The sequence below is a fragment of the Astyanax mexicanus genome, chromosome 8, assembly GCF_023375975.1.
Source record: "Astyanax mexicanus isolate ESR-SI-001 chromosome 8, AstMex3_surface, whole genome shotgun sequence".
In the NCBI taxonomy this organism is placed as follows: domain Eukaryota; kingdom Metazoa; phylum Chordata; class Actinopteri; order Characiformes; family Acestrorhamphidae; genus Astyanax; species Astyanax mexicanus.
The window spans coordinates 53,693,111-53,715,652 of NC_064415.1; the positions used below are offsets into that span (position 1 = coordinate 53,693,111).

General features: G+C 40.3%; 1 protein-coding gene across 1 annotated transcript in view; it reads left to right on the forward strand.

The window, feature by feature from the left end:
• The window catches only part of epha4b (eph receptor A4b), a 182,566-nt gene that overhangs the window by 153,478 nt on the left and 6,546 nt on the right, over positions 1 to 22,542 (forward strand). The window contains exons 12-16 of the mRNA XM_049482474.1: positions 10,971 to 11,032; positions 14,453 to 14,662; positions 18,029 to 18,178; positions 19,190 to 19,383; positions 21,690 to 21,827. Coding sequence (XP_049338431.1) covers positions 10,971 to 11,032; positions 14,453 to 14,662; positions 18,029 to 18,178; positions 19,190 to 19,383; positions 21,690 to 21,827 — 754 coding nt within the window. The remainder of the gene's footprint in view (positions 1 to 10,970; positions 11,033 to 14,452; positions 14,663 to 18,028; positions 18,179 to 19,189; positions 19,384 to 21,689; positions 21,828 to 22,542) is intronic.

Below are 22,542 nucleotides of genomic sequence, written 5' to 3' on the forward strand. Positions count from 1 at the left end.
AGTTAAGTAGTTCTTGCCATAATATGCTCTCAAACACATTAAGAGGACAGGAAATTCAAGTAATTAACTCTTGACGAGTTCAGCACAGCTGTTAACTGAAAGATTGAATTCCAGGTGACTCTACCTCATAAAGATGACTGAGAAAATCCAGCAAAAATATTCAAAGTATGAAACATTTTATTGCAAAATTACTAAAATACTTTTCTGTGTTTTGTCGTATTGCCAAAAATATCATATATCATATATTTCAGAATATCACCCTCAAATATCATGATAATATTTCCTGGCCATATCGCCCACCCTTAATAATACTACACATAATAATGTTGCCACTCACTACTACACAGCTCCATTCAGGGTAAAGGCAAGTTTGATATTGATTCCTGTGTTTCTCGCTATAATCCCCTGTTTGTTCTGTTCTGTTCGCTCTGTCTTATTGTCATGCCACTCTCCTGCTTCTGGTTGTAGCCCTGCCTGTTTATTATTCCTCCCACATATTTCTTGTAAAACCCTTTTGTGTTTGTCTTGCTATGGCTTGACTTTGTTATTGTACTGTACCGTCCCCTTATTTCTTGTTACCCTGTCATTTGTTCTTTTTTTTTGTTGTGTTTTCTTGTTATTGGTATGTTTAATCTCTTTTTGTGAAATGGTCTTAACTTTTTTTTATTTTTTTACTTTGTCTAGTGGTTTGTTTACTTAGCTGGTTTGCATTCTTGCATTGAGTTCCATATTGATTTTAGTGATTTTTGCCAATCTTATCTAATCAAATTTTTTTACTTCCAATCAGTTGTTCAGATTTTGGGACAAGCATTATTACTGACTGCTTTGGTACTGAAATTTGGTGCTGAGAGGCTCCGAGTGGTCCAACAGTCTAAAGCGCTGCCACTGGGGTTAGAATCCCGGTCATGCAGCTTGCCATCAGCTGCCGGAGCCCTGAGAGAGCACAATTGGCTTTGTTCTCTTTAGGTGGGTACAGTAGATGGCACTCTTTCCCCTCATCACTCCTAGGGTGATGTCGATCAGCAGGAAGCATCTGTGAGCTGATGTATCAGAACCGAGTCGCTGCAATGCTACTCTGTGATGCTAGTTGGATAAGGCATGTGCTATTCTTCTTCACACCTTCTTTGTGTTTTGGCAGCCAAATAGTTGGAACAGTTGGAAAAGTTTAACTTGAGAATTATAAATTAAAAATAAATTTGGTGCAGAATATCACAAGTAACACTGTGTCCTTAATTCAGCCTCATACACTTGAATCCATGCTCCAGTTTCCTGCGCCTTCCCTTCCTCCGTGAACCAGAGTTCGAGGAGCGAATCACTGCTAACTACATTATATATCGTTCTGTTAAAAAGCCATTTAAAAAAAAAGGATCGATAGGACATTGGAGTTAAATAACTGTCCCTTTTGTTCCCGGGTTGCTTGTCTTACAAGCAGGACGTGGGAAAGGCTGCAAGGGCGGCAGCTTGTTCGATATCGCTTTAATCCTATGAGTTACTTCCCTATAAATCACGTCTCCGGGCAGCCGGGGAATAAAATAAGTCATTGGACATGAAAATGAATTCTTTTTTAGGGGCCGCTGTTAACCGGGAGGCCTCTGCTGAAAGAGAAAAAGGCTGTACAAGGTGGCTGTTTTCTGGACCATGACTTTAACACCTGCTGTAAAATCAATAGTCCATCTGCAAGAGGGGTCATCACGGTGGACGGTGAGAGAAGAGACCTGTGTTGGTTTAGATTGTTAATGTTCTTCAACCTCTGAGGAACACACATATGCACAGATACAATCACTGGACTGGATACCTTCCTTTTAGCTTGGCTTTGCTTTTGGATGGATAATAAAGACTGTTTTTGGCCAGGCAGTGTATACAGTATATGTAGACAGCTTTGAAAAAAAAAAAAAAGAAAACACTTAATGATTAAATGATTAATTTAGTGAAAATCACGAGTCATTTAAACCAAGCTAAACTGCTTGAATTTGTGCACCAGGAGTGAGTAGCATAAAGTTATCCAAAAGTAGTGTGTAAGACTGGTGGAGGAGAACATGATTAAAAAACAATTTGGTTATTCCACCAAATATTGATTTCTAAACTCGTAAAACTCTTTATCAGGGGCACAACTCCTTTTTGGGGTGTATGCAAACCGCCCCCGGGGGGATAGATAAGTGTTAAAATCATCCACGGGGGGATAGATATGTTTTAAAATCGACAGTCAGGGTTTTTTTACTCAAACATTTACCTATAAATAGCAAAATCAGAGAATCTGATTCATTTCTTTTTTCCAATCTGTATATTAATTGCTACTAGGAACTAGGTACTAGGTATAATATTACACAATATAGAATCTTCACATTGATTTTATACTTTTGAATGCTGGTGTAGATACTAGTGAGCAGTCTTTCTCTCTCTCTCTCTCTCTCTTTCTCTCTCACTCACGCCGTCCCTCTGCACAGGGAGATAATCTGTGCTGCGAGCCCCGCTGCAGGCTCATGTAGACCCACTGTGGTATTGTGTTGCAGTGACTCAGGGACCAGGCATCATTTGCCTTTGATTACAGTGGGCCCAGTGTTCCTGTCAGGTACTCATTTTCTGCTGCACTTAGGTGTAACAAATATCTGGGTCAGAACGACTCTGGCAGGAACACATTTACTGAGCGATTTCCGCCCGCAGCTACGTGCATGTTTCCAGCGTCTTTGGCGAAGCCTTGCTGTGACAACTTTGTTAAAGTGCATATGATTCTAAACAACTGTGCCAGATATCAATACGCCAGCACACCTGGAATTACGACTTCCTCCAGCAGAGAAGGCAGCAGCTCAATTTTCTCACCCTATAATTCACACAGATTTACCGCTCTGGATTATGGATTATGGATCATTAGGGCGCAGAGTGGTCCAGCGGTCTAAAGCACTGCCTCTATGATCTGAAGATTGCTGATTGGTTCGAATCCCAGTCATATAGCTTGCCATCAGCTGCCAGAGCCCTGAGAGAGCACATTTGGCCTTGCCATCCCGCTCTGGGTGGGTACAGTAGATGGCACTCTTTCCCCTCACCCTTACTCCTAGGGTGATGTCGATCAGCACAAGGCATCTGTGAGCTGATGTATAGGAACCAAGTTGCTGCACTTTCCTCCGAGGGTATATCAGCAGCAGTTCGAAGAGGCGGAGTCTAACTTCACATGTATTGGAGGAGGCATGTGCTAGTCTTCACCTTCCTGGTGTTGTGGCATCACAGCTGATTAGCACCAGAATGTGTGGGACAATTAGCCTGATTCTCTAAATCAGGAGAAAATTGGAAGGAAATTAGAAAATGAGAGAAAATTAAGGGTCTTGCTCAAAAGTGCCTAAAAAATGGTAGGTTTAGTGAACCTTGGGATTGAACCCACAACCTTGTAATCAATAACCCATGGCTGTGTCAACCAAGTCTCGGTGCTAAAAGACAGAATCAGACCTTCAGGGTCTGTTATGCCACAGCTCCCCTGAAGTAGTAAAGTTTTAAGAGCTTTAAGAGCTCATTGGGCCAACAGTTGCAGGTTAGTGGATTTGGGTATAGATTCCACAACAGTTCAGTCATAAAATAATCAATAATCCAGGATTCTAACCACTAAGACACCACTGCTAAATTCTGGGGTCAGAGCACAGGGTTGGCTATGCTATGGATATTGGGCCTTGCTCATCAGTGATCCACTAATGGCATATTGGTGGACTTGGGTATTGATCCCACAACCCTGTGATTAATAAACCCAGTGTTCTAACCACCAAAAATCACCACCAATACTCAATACCAAAGTCAGAGTGCAGAGTAAGCCATGCTCCTGCTCTAATAGAGAAGATAGATTAAAGAGTCTATGCAATCTTGGTGAACCTACAGTGGATATTAAACCCACAACCCTGTGAAACATAACCCCATATGTTGTATTCACCAATCACTGTTGCTATATACCAGATTTGGAGTGCAGAATGGAGCATATATGTTTAAGAACCTTGCTCAAGGGGTCAACACTGGCTTTTTAATTGACCTGGGAATTGAACCTTTAAAACTATGATGAATTATCCAGCATTGTAACCACAGATTAAACAATTATTATACTGTATATCATTTTGTATAATGACAGCAGCATGTTCTGACATGATGTATATTCAGCAGGAGACACTGTCAAATAGTTCCTTTCAGTGGGTAATCGTATAGCCTAATTTGAGGTAGGTAATTGTCTGGGCTAAAATCCCACTTCCACTGACACTACTCAGTACCTGAGGCCATCCTGGCTCAAGCTGGAAATGAGAGTAGCTTCTGTTTCATGTCCTTATGCAAAGTCGCTTGTATGGGATTGTTATTACAGTCTACAGGGACAGCCCTCGAGCTGATCTGAAAGAATATTCGAACAGATCCAGCTATTTTAAGCCTGATCTAAGCATTTTTGTTGTTGTCTAATGTTGGAAGCTCTGGATATGCAGCTCTGGAAAAAATCAGTTTTTCTGGTTTTGCTTATTATAGGTATATGTTTGAGTAAAATTAACACTTTTGTTTTATTCTATAAACTACTGACTACACTTCTTCCAAATTCCAAATAAAAATATTGCCATTTAGAGCATTTGTTAGAATAAAATGAGAAATTGATGAAATAATAAATAATGCAAATAATGCATACAGTTTTAAGAGTTCAGAAGTCAATATGTGGTGAAATAACCATGGTTTTTAATCACAGTTTTCATGCATCTTGGCGCGTTATCCTCCACCAGTCTTACACACTGCTTTTGGATAACGTTATGCCACTCACTCCTCATAATTTTTAAGGCCAATTTGTTTGTTTTTTTCAGAGCTGTAAATAACATTTCTGCAGTAATACCAAACACAAGTTGGGTACTTAAATTAAAAACAGCATTGCCCGTCACAGCAGGAAAATGTTGCTACTATGATCGGGAGTTTGCTGGTTCGAATCCCGGTCATGCAGCTTGCCATCAGCTGCCAGAGAGAGCCCTGAAAGAGCACAGTTGGCCTTGCTCTCTCTAGGGTGGGTAGATGGTGCTCTGTAGGCGCCATAACTGTTCTGGATAAGATACATGTATCTTTTTTGATGAAGTTAAAACTAATGGAAAAAAGCCAAAGTAAACACTTGTATCTATCCCTACAGTTTGCAAAGCTAGTGTGACTGTTGCACATTGTATATGTAACACTGTATATATGTAATCTAAATAAAAAAAACATAGATTACATGAAGGCATTCAACCAGTAGGCACCAGAATCATGTTTTAGAGGTAGTTGTGGCTCAAAGCATTGATCTATGATCTACGAGTGAGTCACTGTGATGTATAATGCGACCTACACATGTTTTTTAAAGTGTGTGTTCATGTGCTAATGGCGCAACCTTTCGGATCTCGTTGTGGTAATTATCCATATCAGATATCCGGACAATGGCTGTTTGATAGCAGCCCGAACTAAAGGGGAAATTAAAACCTCTCCCTCAAGGTTGCCAGAGATCAGAGATTCCTGTCAACAGTGAATCTCACATTTAGAGTGTTTTTTTTTTTTTGTGCCTCGAGGGTTTCCGAGGTGCAGAGCAGCGGGGGCTGAGATGTTTAATCAGTGTCTACATCGGAGTTTAACACGGTTATTGGCAGTGCACGACTCTCCGCACGCAACCGTGAACCAGCTCTGCCCTTTTGAACCACTTAGCCGAGTGTTTCTGATGGAGAGGTTCGAGAAACAGCCTGATCGCTTTTCTCAGATTCAGTCCAAAACACTTGTTTGAGAGGAATTTTTGAAAGCATGAGCTATAGCTGGGAAAAAAAAAAACTCGGAGGGAATCCATCTGAAGTTCATTTCAATCCTACTAGAGTTTAATCCAGTGTTCAGGTTTTCATAGACAAAAGAGACAGAATTGGCATAGCAATACATTCATATTATTATCCAAAATAAAACAGAAACAAACACATATAAAATATATTTGATATCAAGTGAAAATTGTAACTTCATGTTTGCAGTTTTTAAAAAGAAAAAAATCAATGGAAATCAATGGAATCAATGGAAATGCTTCAAAAAAGACTTGGAATAAAACATTTTACATTGACTTTCACTGAAATTCAGGCAAGGCTTTTTTTCAGTAAGTGTATGAATATTTTTACAAATATTATTTTTGTAGACACAATGTAAAGAGCTTCTGCCATTTTTGCATCGTGTCAAAAAGGTAAATGTAAACATGCAGGTCAGTAGTTTCCACTGCTGAGAAGCACAGAGGTGCTGCGCCCTTTAAATAGCAATCCACCTGGCTCTTAAAGGGAATGGTAAAACACCCCCATGATCAATTGAGATAATTAGTAGCCTTTTGAATGTTTTGTGCCGTGCAAGGTGTACTTTTCCTGTCGCTACAATAGCAAAGACACAGCGATATGCCCTAAATAAAGCTGCACGTTGCACAGTTGACAGCAAATCTATAGATCGCTAAAATAGGGGCCTCAGAGTCCAGATCATGGCATAACAACATTAGGTCAGTGGGAGTACCAGAGGATCCTGACACCTGTACCACTGCTGCTTTTTTTTAATAAATGATGTACAATCATCTCAAATTGAGACATTGAGAGAATTACACTTGCTAAGATGTCATTTATTGCAGTTTATAATCTGTTTTGTAAAACTAGAGGTGCTGTTGGTTAATAAAGGCTGGAGTGAATCTGGACCCCTCAGACCAGAGTAAATTTGCTCTCAGCTCTCAGGTCAGTATCTTGGGCGGTGGTCCAATCTGAGACGGGCCTGGACACCCGCTCCCTCAGGATCAGTGTCAGTCAGAGGCGTCTCATGCCTTTCTGTGATAAAGCAGTATCTCTCCCTCACACACACACAGACACACACACAGATAGACACAGTGACATCAAATGGCTGCCCGCTGCCGTGTCGTCCCCTGGAGCGGCGCGTGCGGCACTTTGGGTCAGCTGACAGCTACATTACTCTGCCGCTGAAAAGTAAAAGGGAATTGGATTTTTTTTCCCTTCTTCTTCTCGTCTTGAAAGGGGGGGAGGGAGAGGGGCTATGGGTGAGGAGGTGGGGGGGTGTCTTGCAAGACATTTATCTTGGTGAGATAGTGATTTAATTTGGGCTGATGTACAACCAGGCTGGCCGCGGCTGCGGAGATGCTCCGGCAGGGCTGTTGACCCCCCCTCAACACACAAAAACACACACACACACACACACACACATACACACACACACATCCGACCTCCATTCCAACATCCAGCATTCCAGAGAGGAGACGGAGCAAATTCAAGCCATTCATCAGCCGGAGCACGGGGCAGTATTTACACGTCCCTGAGCGAGAGACACGGACAATAGCTCTTAACTGAGCTGTAGCATCTCTGCTAAACACATAACACACCATAATACACCAAATGGTTCAGGACACTCCTTTTAATGCATATACAGCACTGGAAAAAAATAAGAGGCTACTTAAATATGAGGAATTTCTTTGATTTTACAGAATTAAACACCTCTGGAATCCATATAATCAAGAGGAAGATGGATGATCACAAGCCATCAAACCAATCCAAGCTAAACTGCTGGAATTTTTGCACCAGAAGTAAAGGCATTAAGTTATCCAAAAGCAGTGTGTAAGACTGGTGGAGTAGAACATGATGCCAAGATGCATGAAAACTGTAAATAAAAACTAGGGTTATTCCTTTAAATATTGATTTCTGAACTCTTAAAACTTCATGAATATGAACTTGTTTTCTTTGCATTATTTGAGCTCTGAAAGCTCTGCATCTTTTTGGTCTTTTGTTTTGCAAATAAATGCTCTAAATGACAATATTTTTATTTGGAATTTGGGAGAAAGGTTGTCTATATACCTATAAATAGCAAAATCAGAGAAACTGATTCAGAAACTGAACTGGTCTCTTAACAATACATTTGATTAAGTCACCAAGCTTATGTTTTATATTTGTGTTTCATGGCTCATTATTTTTATTGTTTTTATTTTATTATTTTATTCTGACTAATCAGAAAAGTAGCCAACAGATTAGTCACTTACCAAAATAATCCTTATTTACAGCTCTAGCGACCGTTTGGGATAAGCAGAAGCATCGTTTAAGCCGAGTTGAAGGACGTTACGCTCAAACAGCCCAGCCTCCAGTAAATCACACGTCTGTTTTAGACGTGTTGGCCTTCATGTGCCTTCCTGTCCCTACACGTCTAGTTGACACGCCTGGCTCTTTATGCCTGACGGTCCCACTGAGTTGATTCACCATGGCACTGTTTTCCACACGTCGCTGCGGCTGCTCAAACACAGCAAGCGTGGCACGCCAGCAGAGTCAAGACACTCCAACATACGAGCTGGCACATTAGACTCACATGCAGCCCGCTGGTCATGTTTTGATTTGTTCTGTCAGATCTGGCTGTTGTAACTCATGACTCATTCTGTCAGAATATGGGGAAGCTTTTTCTGCTTTTGAAGGATGGGTTTGAGTTTAAAGAATGGGGCAGTAAGTAGTGGGACTTAGCAGTGAGACTTTGATGGATGTGTTTACTTGCTGTTTGGCTTTGAACGTGATGCAATAGTCACTTTTTACTCTACAAATTGTCCGATTTCATCAAATGCACCCAGAAATATTAGCTTCAGTGGCTTTGGCTGTTGGTGCAATACACAACATGTCTTGCTCAAACTCACTCACAAGATAACACCTCACAACTTATTCAGGTGTGGGCGTTTCCAAACTGTTGCCTGAGGGAACACTTCATAATCAATTTACCGTATTTTACGGACTATCAGTGAACATCTACAGGGGTTGGACAATAAAACAATGAAACACCTGTTGTTTTAGTTTAGGAGGTTTCATGGCTAAATTGGAGCAGCCTGGTGGCCAATCTTTATTAATTGCACATTATTGCACCAGTAAGAGCAGAGTGTGAAGGTTGGTTCAATTAGCAGGGCAAGAGTTTTGCACAGTTTTGCTCAAAATATTGCAATGCACACAACATTATGGGTGACATACCAGAGTTCAAAAGAGGACAAATTGTTGGCGCACATCTTGCTGGCATATCGGAGACCAAGACAACAAGTCTTTGTGATGTATCAAGAGCCACGGTATCCAGGGTAATGTCAGCATACCACCAAGAAGGAAGAACCACATCCAACAGGATTAACTGTGGACGCTGTAAGAGGAAGCTGTCTGAAAGGGATGTTCATGTGCTAACCCGGATTGTATCTAAAAAACATAAAACCACGGCTGATCAAATCACGGCAGAATTCAATGTGCACCTCAACTCTCCTGTTTCCACCAGAACTGTCCGTCACCACACTAAATAATTATTGGCTGATGCTTATGTAGGCTATCAGGTAGCTGAAAGAGGAAAGTAAGGTATTGGCGCATCCCTAGCTCTAGTTCTTCTAATTTAGGAGACAGTTAATGTACACACTGATGTTTGTCTTCGCATGTTGAGGTGTTGCATCTTAATTAAATTGCCAGTTTGAGTGCATGTGTGAGAAACCGGTGCCTCCGAGGCTTCCATGTCATGATTAGTTGCGAGAGCGCCGTGATTTTGCTGTCTCAGGAGGAAAGCGTGTGTATGTGTGTGTTAGTGTGATGCCTTGCAGGCCTTGAAACATCGCCCATGTTCACGCCCAGCCTCCATCTTGTGATTAGCAGTGAGAGTAATGTAGTAATGTTGCTGTCTCAGGAGAGAGCTGTTTTGCGAGCGTGAGTGTACGCGAGTGTGTGTGAGTGTGTGTGTGCTTTCTGGGTTAATCAGTAGATTAACACTCGGCCTGTGTGTACAGCACGCCGGCACGCACCATCGACTGATTGGCGCCTTGTTTCCTCGTGTAGGGCCCGAGGCATAGCTGGAGTCATTTGTAACACAAACCAGGTGCCTCGTGGGAAAGCGCGGCGAGTGTGTTGAGACTGCCGGTGAAGTTCCGTTCAGCACCTGTCACCGGTCTCCTTTCTCCAGGTGTCGGCCGCTCCCACCCGGACTCAAGGGCCACCCTCGCTGTCCGTCATTGCGGTTGGCGACCGGCTAACAGGCCGAGCGGCTCAGCAGGGATTGGCCTTGGCTAATTAGGCACCACTGCTGTTTCTAGAAGGTTCTGATGAGGATCTGTCAAAGTGAATAATGGGGTTGTACCAGGGAGGGAGGAGCACATCGCAAGCTTTTGAAGCCCCAACCCACTTTCTATAGTTTCCTTTAGTATCCCATAGTATCCCACTGCTTGGGGATTAATGATGCTGTTCCTGTGATTTATGTCTACATGGATTTAAAAGGTTTTATTTATTATTATTTTTTTTTCCAGCAAGCAATGTTAAAGTAGTGACATGGTTCCTAGTCTTGGTCCTGAAGCAGTTTAGGACCTTGTTATGTGTTTTAAGGCCTTTTCATTTGCATTTTCCCGAATAAATAAAACTCCACAACAAGACTTTGATTGATTTGATTTTGGGCTTTTGCTTTCGTAAACAAGAACTTGGATCAATTGCACAATTCCATTCATAATTTTTCTGCATGTGGGTTCGCAAAAGCTTAGAAGCTTGCTGTTGAGGACGAGAAAATATGATATTTTTGGTTATAGACACTCTGCGATTAAAATAGCTGCACTGTTTGGCTTGTAAGCGCTGCATCATTGCTAGGTTACCTGTACTGTATGTGGCGGAGTAATACATGGAAAGCTTCGGTTACAGTGCATTACAGGCTGATAATGTCACTCATAAAACGCCCCTCAGCCAATCACATTGCAAAGTTGGAACTAACTGTGGTGTATTGTATATTATATCACAGGGATCTTGCCAATACACAGCACTATTATTAGTAATTATTTATTTATTTAAACCTCAAATATCCATACAGTATGTTAAAAAAGGTAAAGTTTTTTTATAGAGTATCCTAATTTATTAACTTTATTATTATTACTTTATGTAGTCCTTTACAACACTGTTGACAGATCTATAGTTCTCCATTGTAAAACTCTCTCTCTCTGTTCTTTCTGGGTTTTTTTGTGTCTGCAGGCAAGCCGGTGATGATAATAACAGAGTACATGGAGAACGGGTCCTTAGATACCTTCTTAAAGGTGAGTAGTGTTTTGGTTTGCAAAAAAAAAAAATCAAATAAATAAAAAAGCCAAAGCAGCAGTGTGGCCCATATCTGAAGCCCGGAGCCCCATTACAGGGCTTTAATTGCCTGAGGGACCCGCTGCAGCACACCGGTGAACACTGTTTGAGGGGGCGACCCAGGACACTTTCAGTAAAAGTCTGTTACTACAAGGAAATTAAGCAGAGAATAGATGCCTGTAGGAGACGGCACTGCTTCGCTCGCTCTGCGGCCCCTGAGGGCAGGTCCTTGCCTGTTCGGGTGGGCACAAGAAAGAGAGAGAGAGAGAGAAAGAGAGAGAGAAAGATGATCACCATTATCCTAGCGTTTGTACCATGCAATTGCAGGGTCCACGTCTTCTTCATTTGGCTCAATCCAGGGCGTCTTCTGGCGAGCCATTGATGATCTTTGTGTTTACTTTTCGCTATTATTTAACTAAAATCCACTTTTATTTATTTTTTTATGTCTAAAAAATAAAGCACGTCAATTATATAAAACATAAAGCATTTGAAATACAGAAATATAAAGCTATATGTTAGCATTCGTTTCTTATCACCAGGGCAAATTTATTAAAATTTTAATTATATTAATTCATTAACTAAAATCTCGTCCAGTGGGCTTAAATGTCACAGGCACGAGTAGCGGAGCTTGGCGCCTCTAATAAATAACTTCGGATCTAGTGTAGCAAAATCCATGGTATAAAATGAACTTAAACCACCATATTTACTGTTATTTAATCAAGAGACATCAGGCAAAATGCACTGTGCCTCTCTCTCTCTCTCTCTCTCTCTCTCTTTTGCAGCGTGGAAATGAATTCAAAGTGACAAATAATATAAAACTCAGTTCAGTTAATAAAAAGATGAGTAAGGACCTGTAAAGTTAATCAAATATTGTCTAATAAATAGGATATGTTGTGGTTTTGGTGAGCTGTTTCAATGATTTGAAATTAAAACTAACTGAAACTGAAACTTTTATTATTATTTTATATATAAAGCCTGTGATTATTTTTTTTATTCATTTTATTTATTTTTATATATTTTTTTCCACGATTCCCATCTTTTTAGTTTATTAGTATTCATTTTATAATTTCTTATCATTCTTATCATTTTACTTTACTTTCACTAAAATAAAATAAATAAAGTAAATAAAACCCGCTATATCCTCCTTATTGAGGATATCACAATACCCAACCAACGTGGAAGATCTTCGACATGAGATGGAGCAACACGTCGGTCAAAAGTATTTCTGGTTGCTTTAAACATGAAATGTCAACTCAAGCTTTAGGACTATGCAGAGAGAGATAGACAGAAAGATAGGTTAAAAATGTTATGGAAGACACCAGCTAGCTCAACAGAATGAAGTCAGTGGATTTACAATAAAGCTAATGCTCCCTCCACAAATCTGTCCAAACATCTCCTCCACAATTGGCGAGGATTTATTAGCGCCTTTGTCACCCCGGACGGATGGGCCTCGTAATTTTATTACGCGCCAGGCAGATACGTTTTCCCGCTAAGTGGACGGCCGCTTTAATTGCCCACACTTTGAGCAAATGAAAATGAAATTTGGCCCCCCCAAAAACGGGCCTGTCTGAAATTTTCGATCTCAGGGTAATGAATGCCATAAATACCCCTTTAGCCCACATAAAAAACACTAACGTAATTATGGGTGGATTTTTACGGCTAATATCTCACATTCCTTCTGCCCGGGCTACATGTGTTTAATTAGAGTGTAGATCAATTTAGCAAAACACAAGCCACCACACACACTCACACACATATACTGTAAAATCCACACACTCCTCTTTCAGGAAGCTCCGCCAATAGATTGATACCCAAACTCTGCCAGTTGGTCCGTCCGAGCAATCAATCAGCAAGCTGCTTTTCATAAAATCCAAGCATAATTAACTCTCCTCCCACAGTGCATGTGAAAAAAAAACGCTAGTCCGCGGTTGGGATTGATATTGCTCGGAGGAACAAAAGAGGCGTTTTAACGAGATTAGTTCACCGCAGATGCAGATTGAGACATCAGGCTAATTGCTCGTAGCTCGGGGTGTTTTCTCGCTAAAAATCATGCTCTGGACCCATTTTTATCTCGCAGTATCACCAAAAACAGATGCTTTTACACCAATAACCTCTTGTAAGAGTCGCAGGCATTATGGCATTACAACAACCGGACAGGCAGTAAAAGGGTTAGGTCAGAGTAGTTTTGCATAACAAAGATCAAGGACCCTATTTTAGCTCAGATCTGTAGGCGAGCCAACAACTGAGCACTGTACAGCTTGATTTAGGGCGTGTCAGATTGTCTTTGCTATTATTATGACAGGAAAAGTACACCTTGTGTACGATCATGAGTGTGTTTTGGACATAGCATAAAATGAACCAATCAGTGTATCACTTGCCATTCCCTTTAAGAACCAGGTGCACTCTGACTTTGGCAGATTGGTATTTTAACAGCGCAGTGTTTCAGAGGAAACTTACCTAATCTGACCCAAATTCCAGACCCCTCCAGCACTATTTAAATGGCGTGGGTGCAATGTGTGAAACTAGATAGCAATGAACATTGCAATGCACGATTACGTTTCTACTGTGCGGCAATACCTGTATTAATGTCATCCATCATTGGAAAGATCTTCAGAGCAAACTTCAGCAAAATTTAAAATTCATCATGAAGCCCAAACAGAACTGTTAGACAGGTATTTATGGTGAAAAAAGGGTGCTATTGCCATACCTTGTGCTCCTGTCTCTCCTATACTCAGTATTCAGACTACAATACCCAGAATGCAATGCACACTGACATCACTCCTGTTCACAATCACCTGATACTGATTGTGTCAGGCATTACCTGGAAGCCAGTCACCTGAATATTTCACCTGTTACGTGCTCTATACATCACCCTTACTTTTCTCGATTCTAGTATGTTTACTCCTTCTTGCTGCTGTTTGCTGGTGTTCTTGCTCATTTTGACTACTTTATTTAAGTTATTTAACTGCATCCAAGCGTGTTCGAGTCCTGTCCAGCCATAACAGCTAATGTTAAGTTTTTTTTTTTTTTTTTTTTTTTTTTTATGTAAAATGATATGATATGTTGATATAAGGTAATGAAATACCTACTGTATGTTGTGGAAATATCATATAACTTTACTAATGTTTCTATCCAAAAAGAGTAGTGATGCAAAGTAAAGTGTTGGCTCTTGCAGTGTGCATTTTACGAAAAATCCAAACAAACCGATGCACGAAAATACAAACACAGTAAAGGAATCGTTTTACCAGCCCGATCGCTCTGGTGGCTGAATTGGAGCGACTCCCAGATTTGATGAATAATGCAATAATAGTTGCCTCGTGAGAGCCGGTCGATGGGACAGATGATAATATGATACATCAGTGTTTGTCGTCTTCCTACAGAAACATGACGGGCAGTTCACCATCATCCAGCTGGTGGGGATGATGCGAGGGATCGCCTCGGGCATGAAGTACCTGTCGGACATGAACTACGTCCACCGCGACCTGGCCGCCCGCAACATCCTGGTCAACAGCAACCTCGTGTGTAAGGTGTCGGATTTCGGCCTGTCCCGGGTGCTGGAGGACGACCCTGAGGCTGCCTACACTACACGGGTAGGACACCTGGACCATATGCCTGTTTTACTGTATACCACGTTCACAATACACCACTTTTAGAGCACGACTTCTTCAGTTCATTCCACTTTTTCCACCACTTAACTTTATTGTTTTCTTGTATTTGGGAATTTGCTGGCTACATACAGTAACTATACTATGGTTTACACACTCCATGAGGAATTAGATAAACACAGGGTCAGGAATTACATGATCTCTTACCTGGAGAAACACCCCATGACACACTCTTTGTATTTTAATCTCAGTGTCTTCATGAAGTAGAGTCACCTGGAATAGTTCCTGAAGGTGTCAAACACTTTTAAAGTCTGGATGACTTCAGTATTCATTTACAGTGTAAATGTAAAAAATGTTTGTCCAAACTTTTGACTGGTTCTTTATCAATATAGCTACTTGCATAGCTATATATGTCTTGCATGTCTTGTTATGTGTGCATGTCTCTCATGTTTTCAACATTAATTAAGAGTTCAGAAATCCCACTGGTTTGAATCCCGGGCATGCAGCTTGCCATCAGCTGCCAGAGCCCTGAGAGAGCACAATTGGCCTTGCTCTCTCTGGGTGGGTAGATGGCACTCTTTCCTCACATCACTCCAAAGGGTGATGTCGATCAGCACAAGGCATCTGTGAGCTGGTGTATCAGAACGTAGTCGCTGCGCTTTCCTCCGAGCGTTAGCGCTGTGATGCTACTCTGCAATCGGCTACATCAGCAGCAGTTCTAAAAGGGACGGTGGCTGACTTCCCATGTATTGGAGGAGGCATGTACTATTGGTCTTCACCCTCCTTGTGTTCTGGCAGATGAGTAGCAGCTGAATTGGGATAAAATAAGGATAAAAAAAAAGAAAATTAATAATAACCTTTAGTGTGGACCAGGCATTAGAAACAATGGCATTCTTCTGTCAAATTTAATTGAGGTGTAAATGTGTTTTGAGGCAAGTGTGTCAATACAAGAGCGACTGAGTTTATGGAAAGAGCAGGAAGAAAATGAGTTTTGAAAGTTGGCGGACGGAGGGCTGAGCAGTGTGTTCAGTGTGTGAGGTTGAGAATGAGCAGACATGCTTCTGGGGGAGTACAGCAGAACTATCTCTCGCTCAGAGGTCAGCATTCTTCTTCACCAGTTGTGTGTGAATTACGCTTGTGTATGAGAGGACGATGCCCTGTCTCTGCCCCCTGTGGTACGGCTTCATATCGTAGCTGTATCTGCAAGCTCTTCTCCCACTCTCTCCACATCATTAGCAGGGCCTCCTGTAGACCTGCTGGAGAGGAGGTGTGAACATTCAGGTGTGTAAAGCATCAATCAGCAGGAGAGCCAATTACACTGCTGAGTGCAGGTTCTGGGGAAGAGGGCACGTCCCCCAAAGCCTGAGAAATTTGTTATTCTGAACCAGACTGTAAAAAAACAGCAGAATTCTCTCCCCAACCTCAACTAAAGCCAGACAAATTCTCTCCAAACCCATCTGTAACCCTAGCTAAATTTGGTCTGAACTCAACAAAACAATGCATAACCCGAATTTAGACCAAGTAAATTGTGCCACACTTGACCACAGCCCAACAAAAACAGGTAAAAGCTGATTTTAAAACAACCAAATGGTGCCACACTTGACTACAGCCCAACAAATACAGGTAAAACTGATTTAAAGCCAACAAAAGTGTGCCACACTATATCATAGTTTAACAAAAAACGGGTCAAAGCTGAATTTAGGGAAATAAAATTGTGCCACACTTGACCATAACCCAACAAAAACAGGTAACATTGATTTAAAGCCAAAATAAATGTGCCACATTTGACTATAGCCCAACAAATACAGGTAAAACTGATTTAAAGCCAACAAAAGTGTGCCACACTATATCATAGTTTAACAAACACTGGTCAAAGCTGATTTTAGAACAACAAAGTTGTGCCACACTTGACCATAACTCAACAAAAACAGATAAAAGCTTATTTTATGCCAACAAAATTGTGCCACACTTGACCATAACCCAACAAAAACAGGTAAAAACTGATTTAAAGCCAACAAAATTGTGCCACAATTGACTATAGTCCAAGAGAACCATGTATAGCCTGACTTTAGTCCATCAAAATTGTGTCAAACTTGGGTGAAGCCCAACAAAGTTGTGCCCCAATTTGTTTTAAGCTCAATAGTATCTAAACAGAATATATATAAAATATGTATCCCAAACTGGTTTTAGCTCTTATTTCTTTCCAACTACTTTACATTTAACCCATTTAAAATTGTTTTAAAATTATCTTTAGCTGTCAAATCTGTGCCTCAAATTACATCCCAGTCTGAAACTTATTGAACAAAATGGTTCCCAACATGCCATAATCCAACAAAGTTGTGCCAAACAATAATTTTCTGAATTTAACTTCAGTCCAACACAAATGTCCCAACATGACTGTAGCCCAACACAGTTGTATCCTAGCACAAGTCCAGCACAAGCTTTTTATTCCATAGTTTACTTTACCTATCAAAATTGCGTCCAATTTGACTTAAGCTCACAAAATTGTTCCAACCAGATCTTAAACAACACAGTTAAAGATGTTAAAGCTGTTACTTACACAGTTAGCTGTACCTTAAATATGCAATAACGTGTAACTTGAAATTAAACCAACAAATCTATGCCCAACCTGACACTAACCCAAGAAAACTATTCACAACCTGCCATCAGCCTCAAAAACAGCTGTCAAACAAAACTCTGTCCAATTTTCCCCACACCAAGTGTAGCCTGTAGACAAGTTTTAACCCAATTGCAACCTTCTGTAGCTTAGCAAAGTTTTAAACAGCACTGTCACGAGACATTGTCAGATCCTGTTGAGTGTACAGAGTGTAATGTTGTCATGTAATGTTGTATCTCGAAAAGTGATTGGACATAATTCATGGAAACACAGATCCAGCCAGGCCACATGCATGTGCCACTACTTTAATAGGATATATAATTAAATAACTGTATAGCACAGATTTTTAGAGGCCTATTTGAACAGCTTCACCCCACAGGCCCAACGGCCGACTCTTTGACTCTCCCCTCACGTCCATCCGCCCAGAGTGGAACCAGTTTGACTTTTGTTTGACTTTGAGCGCTCAGATTAGCCACCAAGGACCGCGGCGGTTTCAACAGTGTGCCGGAGAAGTGTAGACTAACACTGCCACAGAGAAGAGAGGAAAAAAAACTAAAAACACTTCCACTTCTTTGATCCTGATCTGCTTATCAACAACAAAGCCTGAGAGGCGAAAGTGAAGGCAGAGGAGAATACGGGTGGCATTTAAAGTATGGCCGCGGTTTGCGCGACAACACTTAACTGATGCCTTTTTTATGTGCTTTACTTTGTTACTTTGTTTCTTCTTTTTTTAGGGAGGGAAAATACCCATCCGGTGGACGGCTCCGGAGGCCATCGCCTACAGGAAGTTCACCTCGGCCTCCGACGCGTGGAGCTACGGCATCGTCATGTGGGAGGTGATGTCGTACGGGGAGCGGCCATATTGGGAGATGTCCAATCAAGACGTGAGTGTGCATAAACTTTTAGAGTTTTTGAACAATTTTGCATGTATTGATGCTTTCTAATGTTGATATATACAAAAGTAACTGATTCAGTATTTCAGCTCATATATCGTCGCTGTCCTATGAAAAACACTTATCTCCATTTTTGTCGATTTTTTGTTTACTATATAATTTGAACAGACAAACTGTCCCTTACAGTGTGCCCAAATTTCTTGATGAACGGACCAATAGAAACTCTTCAAAACAAACTGAAATAAACTCCTTTTACATTGACTTCCATTAAAAGTTTACAAGGTTTTTTCTCTCTCCTGTGAAGTTGCTGTAAAGTGTTTTTATTGGACAGCGACGATATTGTATAGTTTTAATACACATAGAGTGATCTGTTTTAAGTGTTTAATTCTTCTTTTGTTGATGATTTTGGCTTACAATCATTGAAAAACCAAAAATCAGTGCCTCAAAAAGTTATAATATTACTGTATATCATAACAGTTGGTACTTTTGGCAGTGTTTGGCATTGTGCTAAGTCCTGCTGGAAAATGAAATCCGATTCTCCATAAAAGAGGGAAGCAGTAAGATTGAAGTGATGGAAGATTTTCTGGGAAAGCACTGCTTTAGACACCAGCAGATGACATGTCTCTCCAAACCACAGATCACTGATCATCAGTAAATTTAGCATTTTTAATATGCAAATCAAGGAACCAGAGTCTGGAGGAAGAGTGGAGAGAAACACAGTCCTAGCTGCTTGAAGTTTCCACAATCAGTGATAAAATCTAATAGATTATAACTAAGTTATTACTAACATTTAATTCAAAATCAAGGGTATTAAAATATATTTGTACAATTTATTCTGCCTTTTGTTGGAAAAACAATCTATGTTATCCAGAAAGTAAAATGATCTTCCACTAGATTTTGAAGCATCCCTGTCAAGATTTGATTAATTTGATTGCATTCGGCAACACAAGCGCTAATGATGTCAGATGACTGATTTTTTATCTTTATCTATCTCTCTCTCAGGTGATAAAGGCAATAGATGAAGGCTACAGGCTGCCCGCTCCCATGGACTGCCCTGTGGTGCTCCACCAGCTGATGCTGGACTGCTGGGAGAAGAGCCGCAGCGAGAGGCCAAAGTTCGGCCAGATTGTCAACAACCTGGACAAGCTGATCCGCAACCCCAACAGCCTGAAGGAGCTGGCGAACAGCTCAATATGGTAAACCATCCCTATAAAAAAAAAAAAAAAACTTCAACTTAGTTTGAAGGAAAACGTCATTGGCTGTAGTTTGACCAGCCAATTACACAATTACACAAGGTCATAGTATGGATTGGGGTCCATCCAACCATGTTTTTTTGGTTAATTGCTAGTTTATGCCTAATCCAGTAGCTAATATTTATATTTTTATGTACTGTGCCACTGTATTAGATCTATTAGAGGGGGCCATACTACATACATTTTAATTAAAATCTTTTAACATGAACTTTGAAATATTGAAAGTTAACTTAGAAGTCTAGAAGTCTACACCAATGCTGCTGCATAAGAAAAGCTTGAAAAATGCTTAAAGTATCAGTAACAATCACTTGCAATATCACATTAACTGTGTAACAACACCATGGCAACCATTTGGAACGGAATAGAAATTGCCTTTAAACATAGTAGCAAATAACTGCGATACCACATCAACCACATGCGTGTAGAAGCACCAAGGCAACCCATAGAAAAGCATTGAAACAGCGCTAATAGCAACTAACTGTAAAAGCAAGGCAAAAAAAAACAAGGCAACCACATATATTAACACCATATCAACCACCAGGAACACACAATGGCAAATGTCTTCCAAAACACCCTAGAAACCACTTGTATTAAATTTAAATCTAACCCAAAACCAAAACCTAAAATGTTAGGATTAGAGTTTAGGTAAGAGTTGGTCGTAGGGAATATTAGAATATTGTGTAAGACCAATTAGTACATTTGGCAGTGTGCCAAATCCTGCTGGAAAATGAAAGGATTAGAGTTTTATTTACTTTTACTTTTCCGTTCAATTCCATTGAATAGACATGCAGTTAAATGTCATTATCATAAATGTCCGTTGAGCATTAATGAGACCATAAAATGGACCATCCAACCAAGCGATTGGTTAAAACGCAGCCGGACCCCTGAAGGTCATTGGTTCTCATTTTGAGGAGTTATCTGAAGCTTTTACCTCAGATTAAACTGTGTACATTTCCCCCCAAACTACTGGGTTCCCTCTCTTTCAGAGCTTGAACTGATAGTAAGTCTCTGTTAGCACACGTCTCTTAGGTACACATGACTTGTACTCCAAATCCCCATGGAGCCTGGAGCAGAGTTCTATCTGATGTCAGTTAGGCTACAGGTTGATTCCACTTTGTCGCGGCGTCGGTCAGGAGCGTGAAGGACAGAGAGAAAGCCCAGATTACCTCCGTCAGCCTTCCAGACACGGTCCAAACCCATCAGAGCCGTATCCGAGCCCAGCCAAAGCTGACATTTGATCCTGCTGCCCCAGCAAGCACGGAGAGAAGAGGATTAGCTAAGAGTGGAATGGTTACTACGATCGGGTTGAAGGTTATTCTGTGTTTTTTACCCAAAAACTCACCGTCAAACTGCAAGAGAAACCACTTCTGTTATTTTACTTTCATGACTGTTGATTCAGAACCTGAGAACAGGTTTCAGCCAATCAGGCAAGAGCATTTGGCTTCCATGTTTGGGTTCTACTTCTTGGGTTCGGTATTGGACCTGAAATGGTTATGGAGGAATGGAGGATGGAAGATGATGATTATCCAATAAGCCTTTACTGAATATTCACAGATATGCCTCAAATAGGGATGCCAAAATACTATAAATAAATAAATAAATAAATAAATAAATAAATAAAAGGTAGTCCGTACAAATACCAATTTCAAAACCACCAGAAAAAAATAAATAAAAAGTCAAATTAAAAATTAAACAAATTAAATATATCTATATATATTGTTTTTAAATCAGCAAAAATATTGGGATGTAGCTAATAAATATAGATATACTGTTGTCGACATATGAAGTGTCTTTTTTCTAGCTTTCATTTTAATCATTTTATTTTTAGGTCCACACATATTGAATTTTTTTTTTTTTTTCGAATTGTTAACGCATAAATATACTTTTTTATACAAATATTTGTAGTTCATAATTCAGAAATCACATTGGGAATTTATGATTTAGAATGTTTTTTAAATTAAAATATAAAAAAAGAGTTCTTTTTAGTGATGTTATTGAGATTGGTGGAAATAGCTGACAGTCCGAATATTACAAAAATATATTTCTTGTTTATTTCTATCACTCAAAAATGACAGAAAAAAACACACATTTGGGACTCAAATAAGTTAAAGTTTAGGTATTATAGAAAAGCAGTAATGTAATGTATTTATTTATTTATTTTCGTATCAAAATGGCACCAAAGAATCAGTTCCTATGAAAATTCCTAGACTTCCTTCCTAGAAACCAAAAGTCAGTGTGTCCTTTCACAGGGAAGACCCGACGACCCCAGAGTTCAGCGTCAGTTCTGTGGATGAGTGGCTAGACGCCATCAAGATGGGCCAGTACAAGGACAACTTCGCCTCTGCCGGCTACGTCACGCTAGATTCAATACTCTACATCAGCTTAAGGTACAAAATCCTTAATTAATTTATTTGTTTATTTATTTGTGTGTGGTTTAGGCTCTCTAATGTGTGATATAATTTAATATCTGATTCCTTCAGACTGGAACAAAGATACCTGTTGAATTACAGCCTGATTTGTCTGTTTATTACATACAATATACAGCAAAAAAGGTTCTAAAAAATATTCCAAGCAACAAACATCTCACGAAGCACTGTTCAATCCGTCATCTACCAACCAAGACATGGCCTTCAGCCTAAATTGACAGCCCAGGAAAGGAGAGCACTAATTATACTAATTAAAAAAGCAGCCAAGAGGCCAATGGTCACTCTGGATGAGCCGCAGAGATCCCCAGTTCAGGTTTTTATCTGGCCTTTATGGAAGAGTAGCAAGCCATATGAAGTCCATGTCGGGGACAAAGGAAATACTGTAGATATTCTTGTACTTGTGTATTTCTAGTCCTCTGGGTAGAATTGCAACCAGAGTAGAGCATTCATAAGCTAATAAGTTAATATAAGAGTGGTCCACCAGGCCAAAAATATTTTATTATTCGGGTGTATTGCACTATGATCTATTGTGATCTACCGGGGTTGGACAATGAAACTGAAACACCTGTCATTTTAGTGTGGCTAAATTGGGCCAGCCTGGTGGCCAATCTTCATTAATTGCACATTGCGCCAGTAAGAGCAGAGTTACATTATGGGTGCAGGTCTTGCTGGCGCA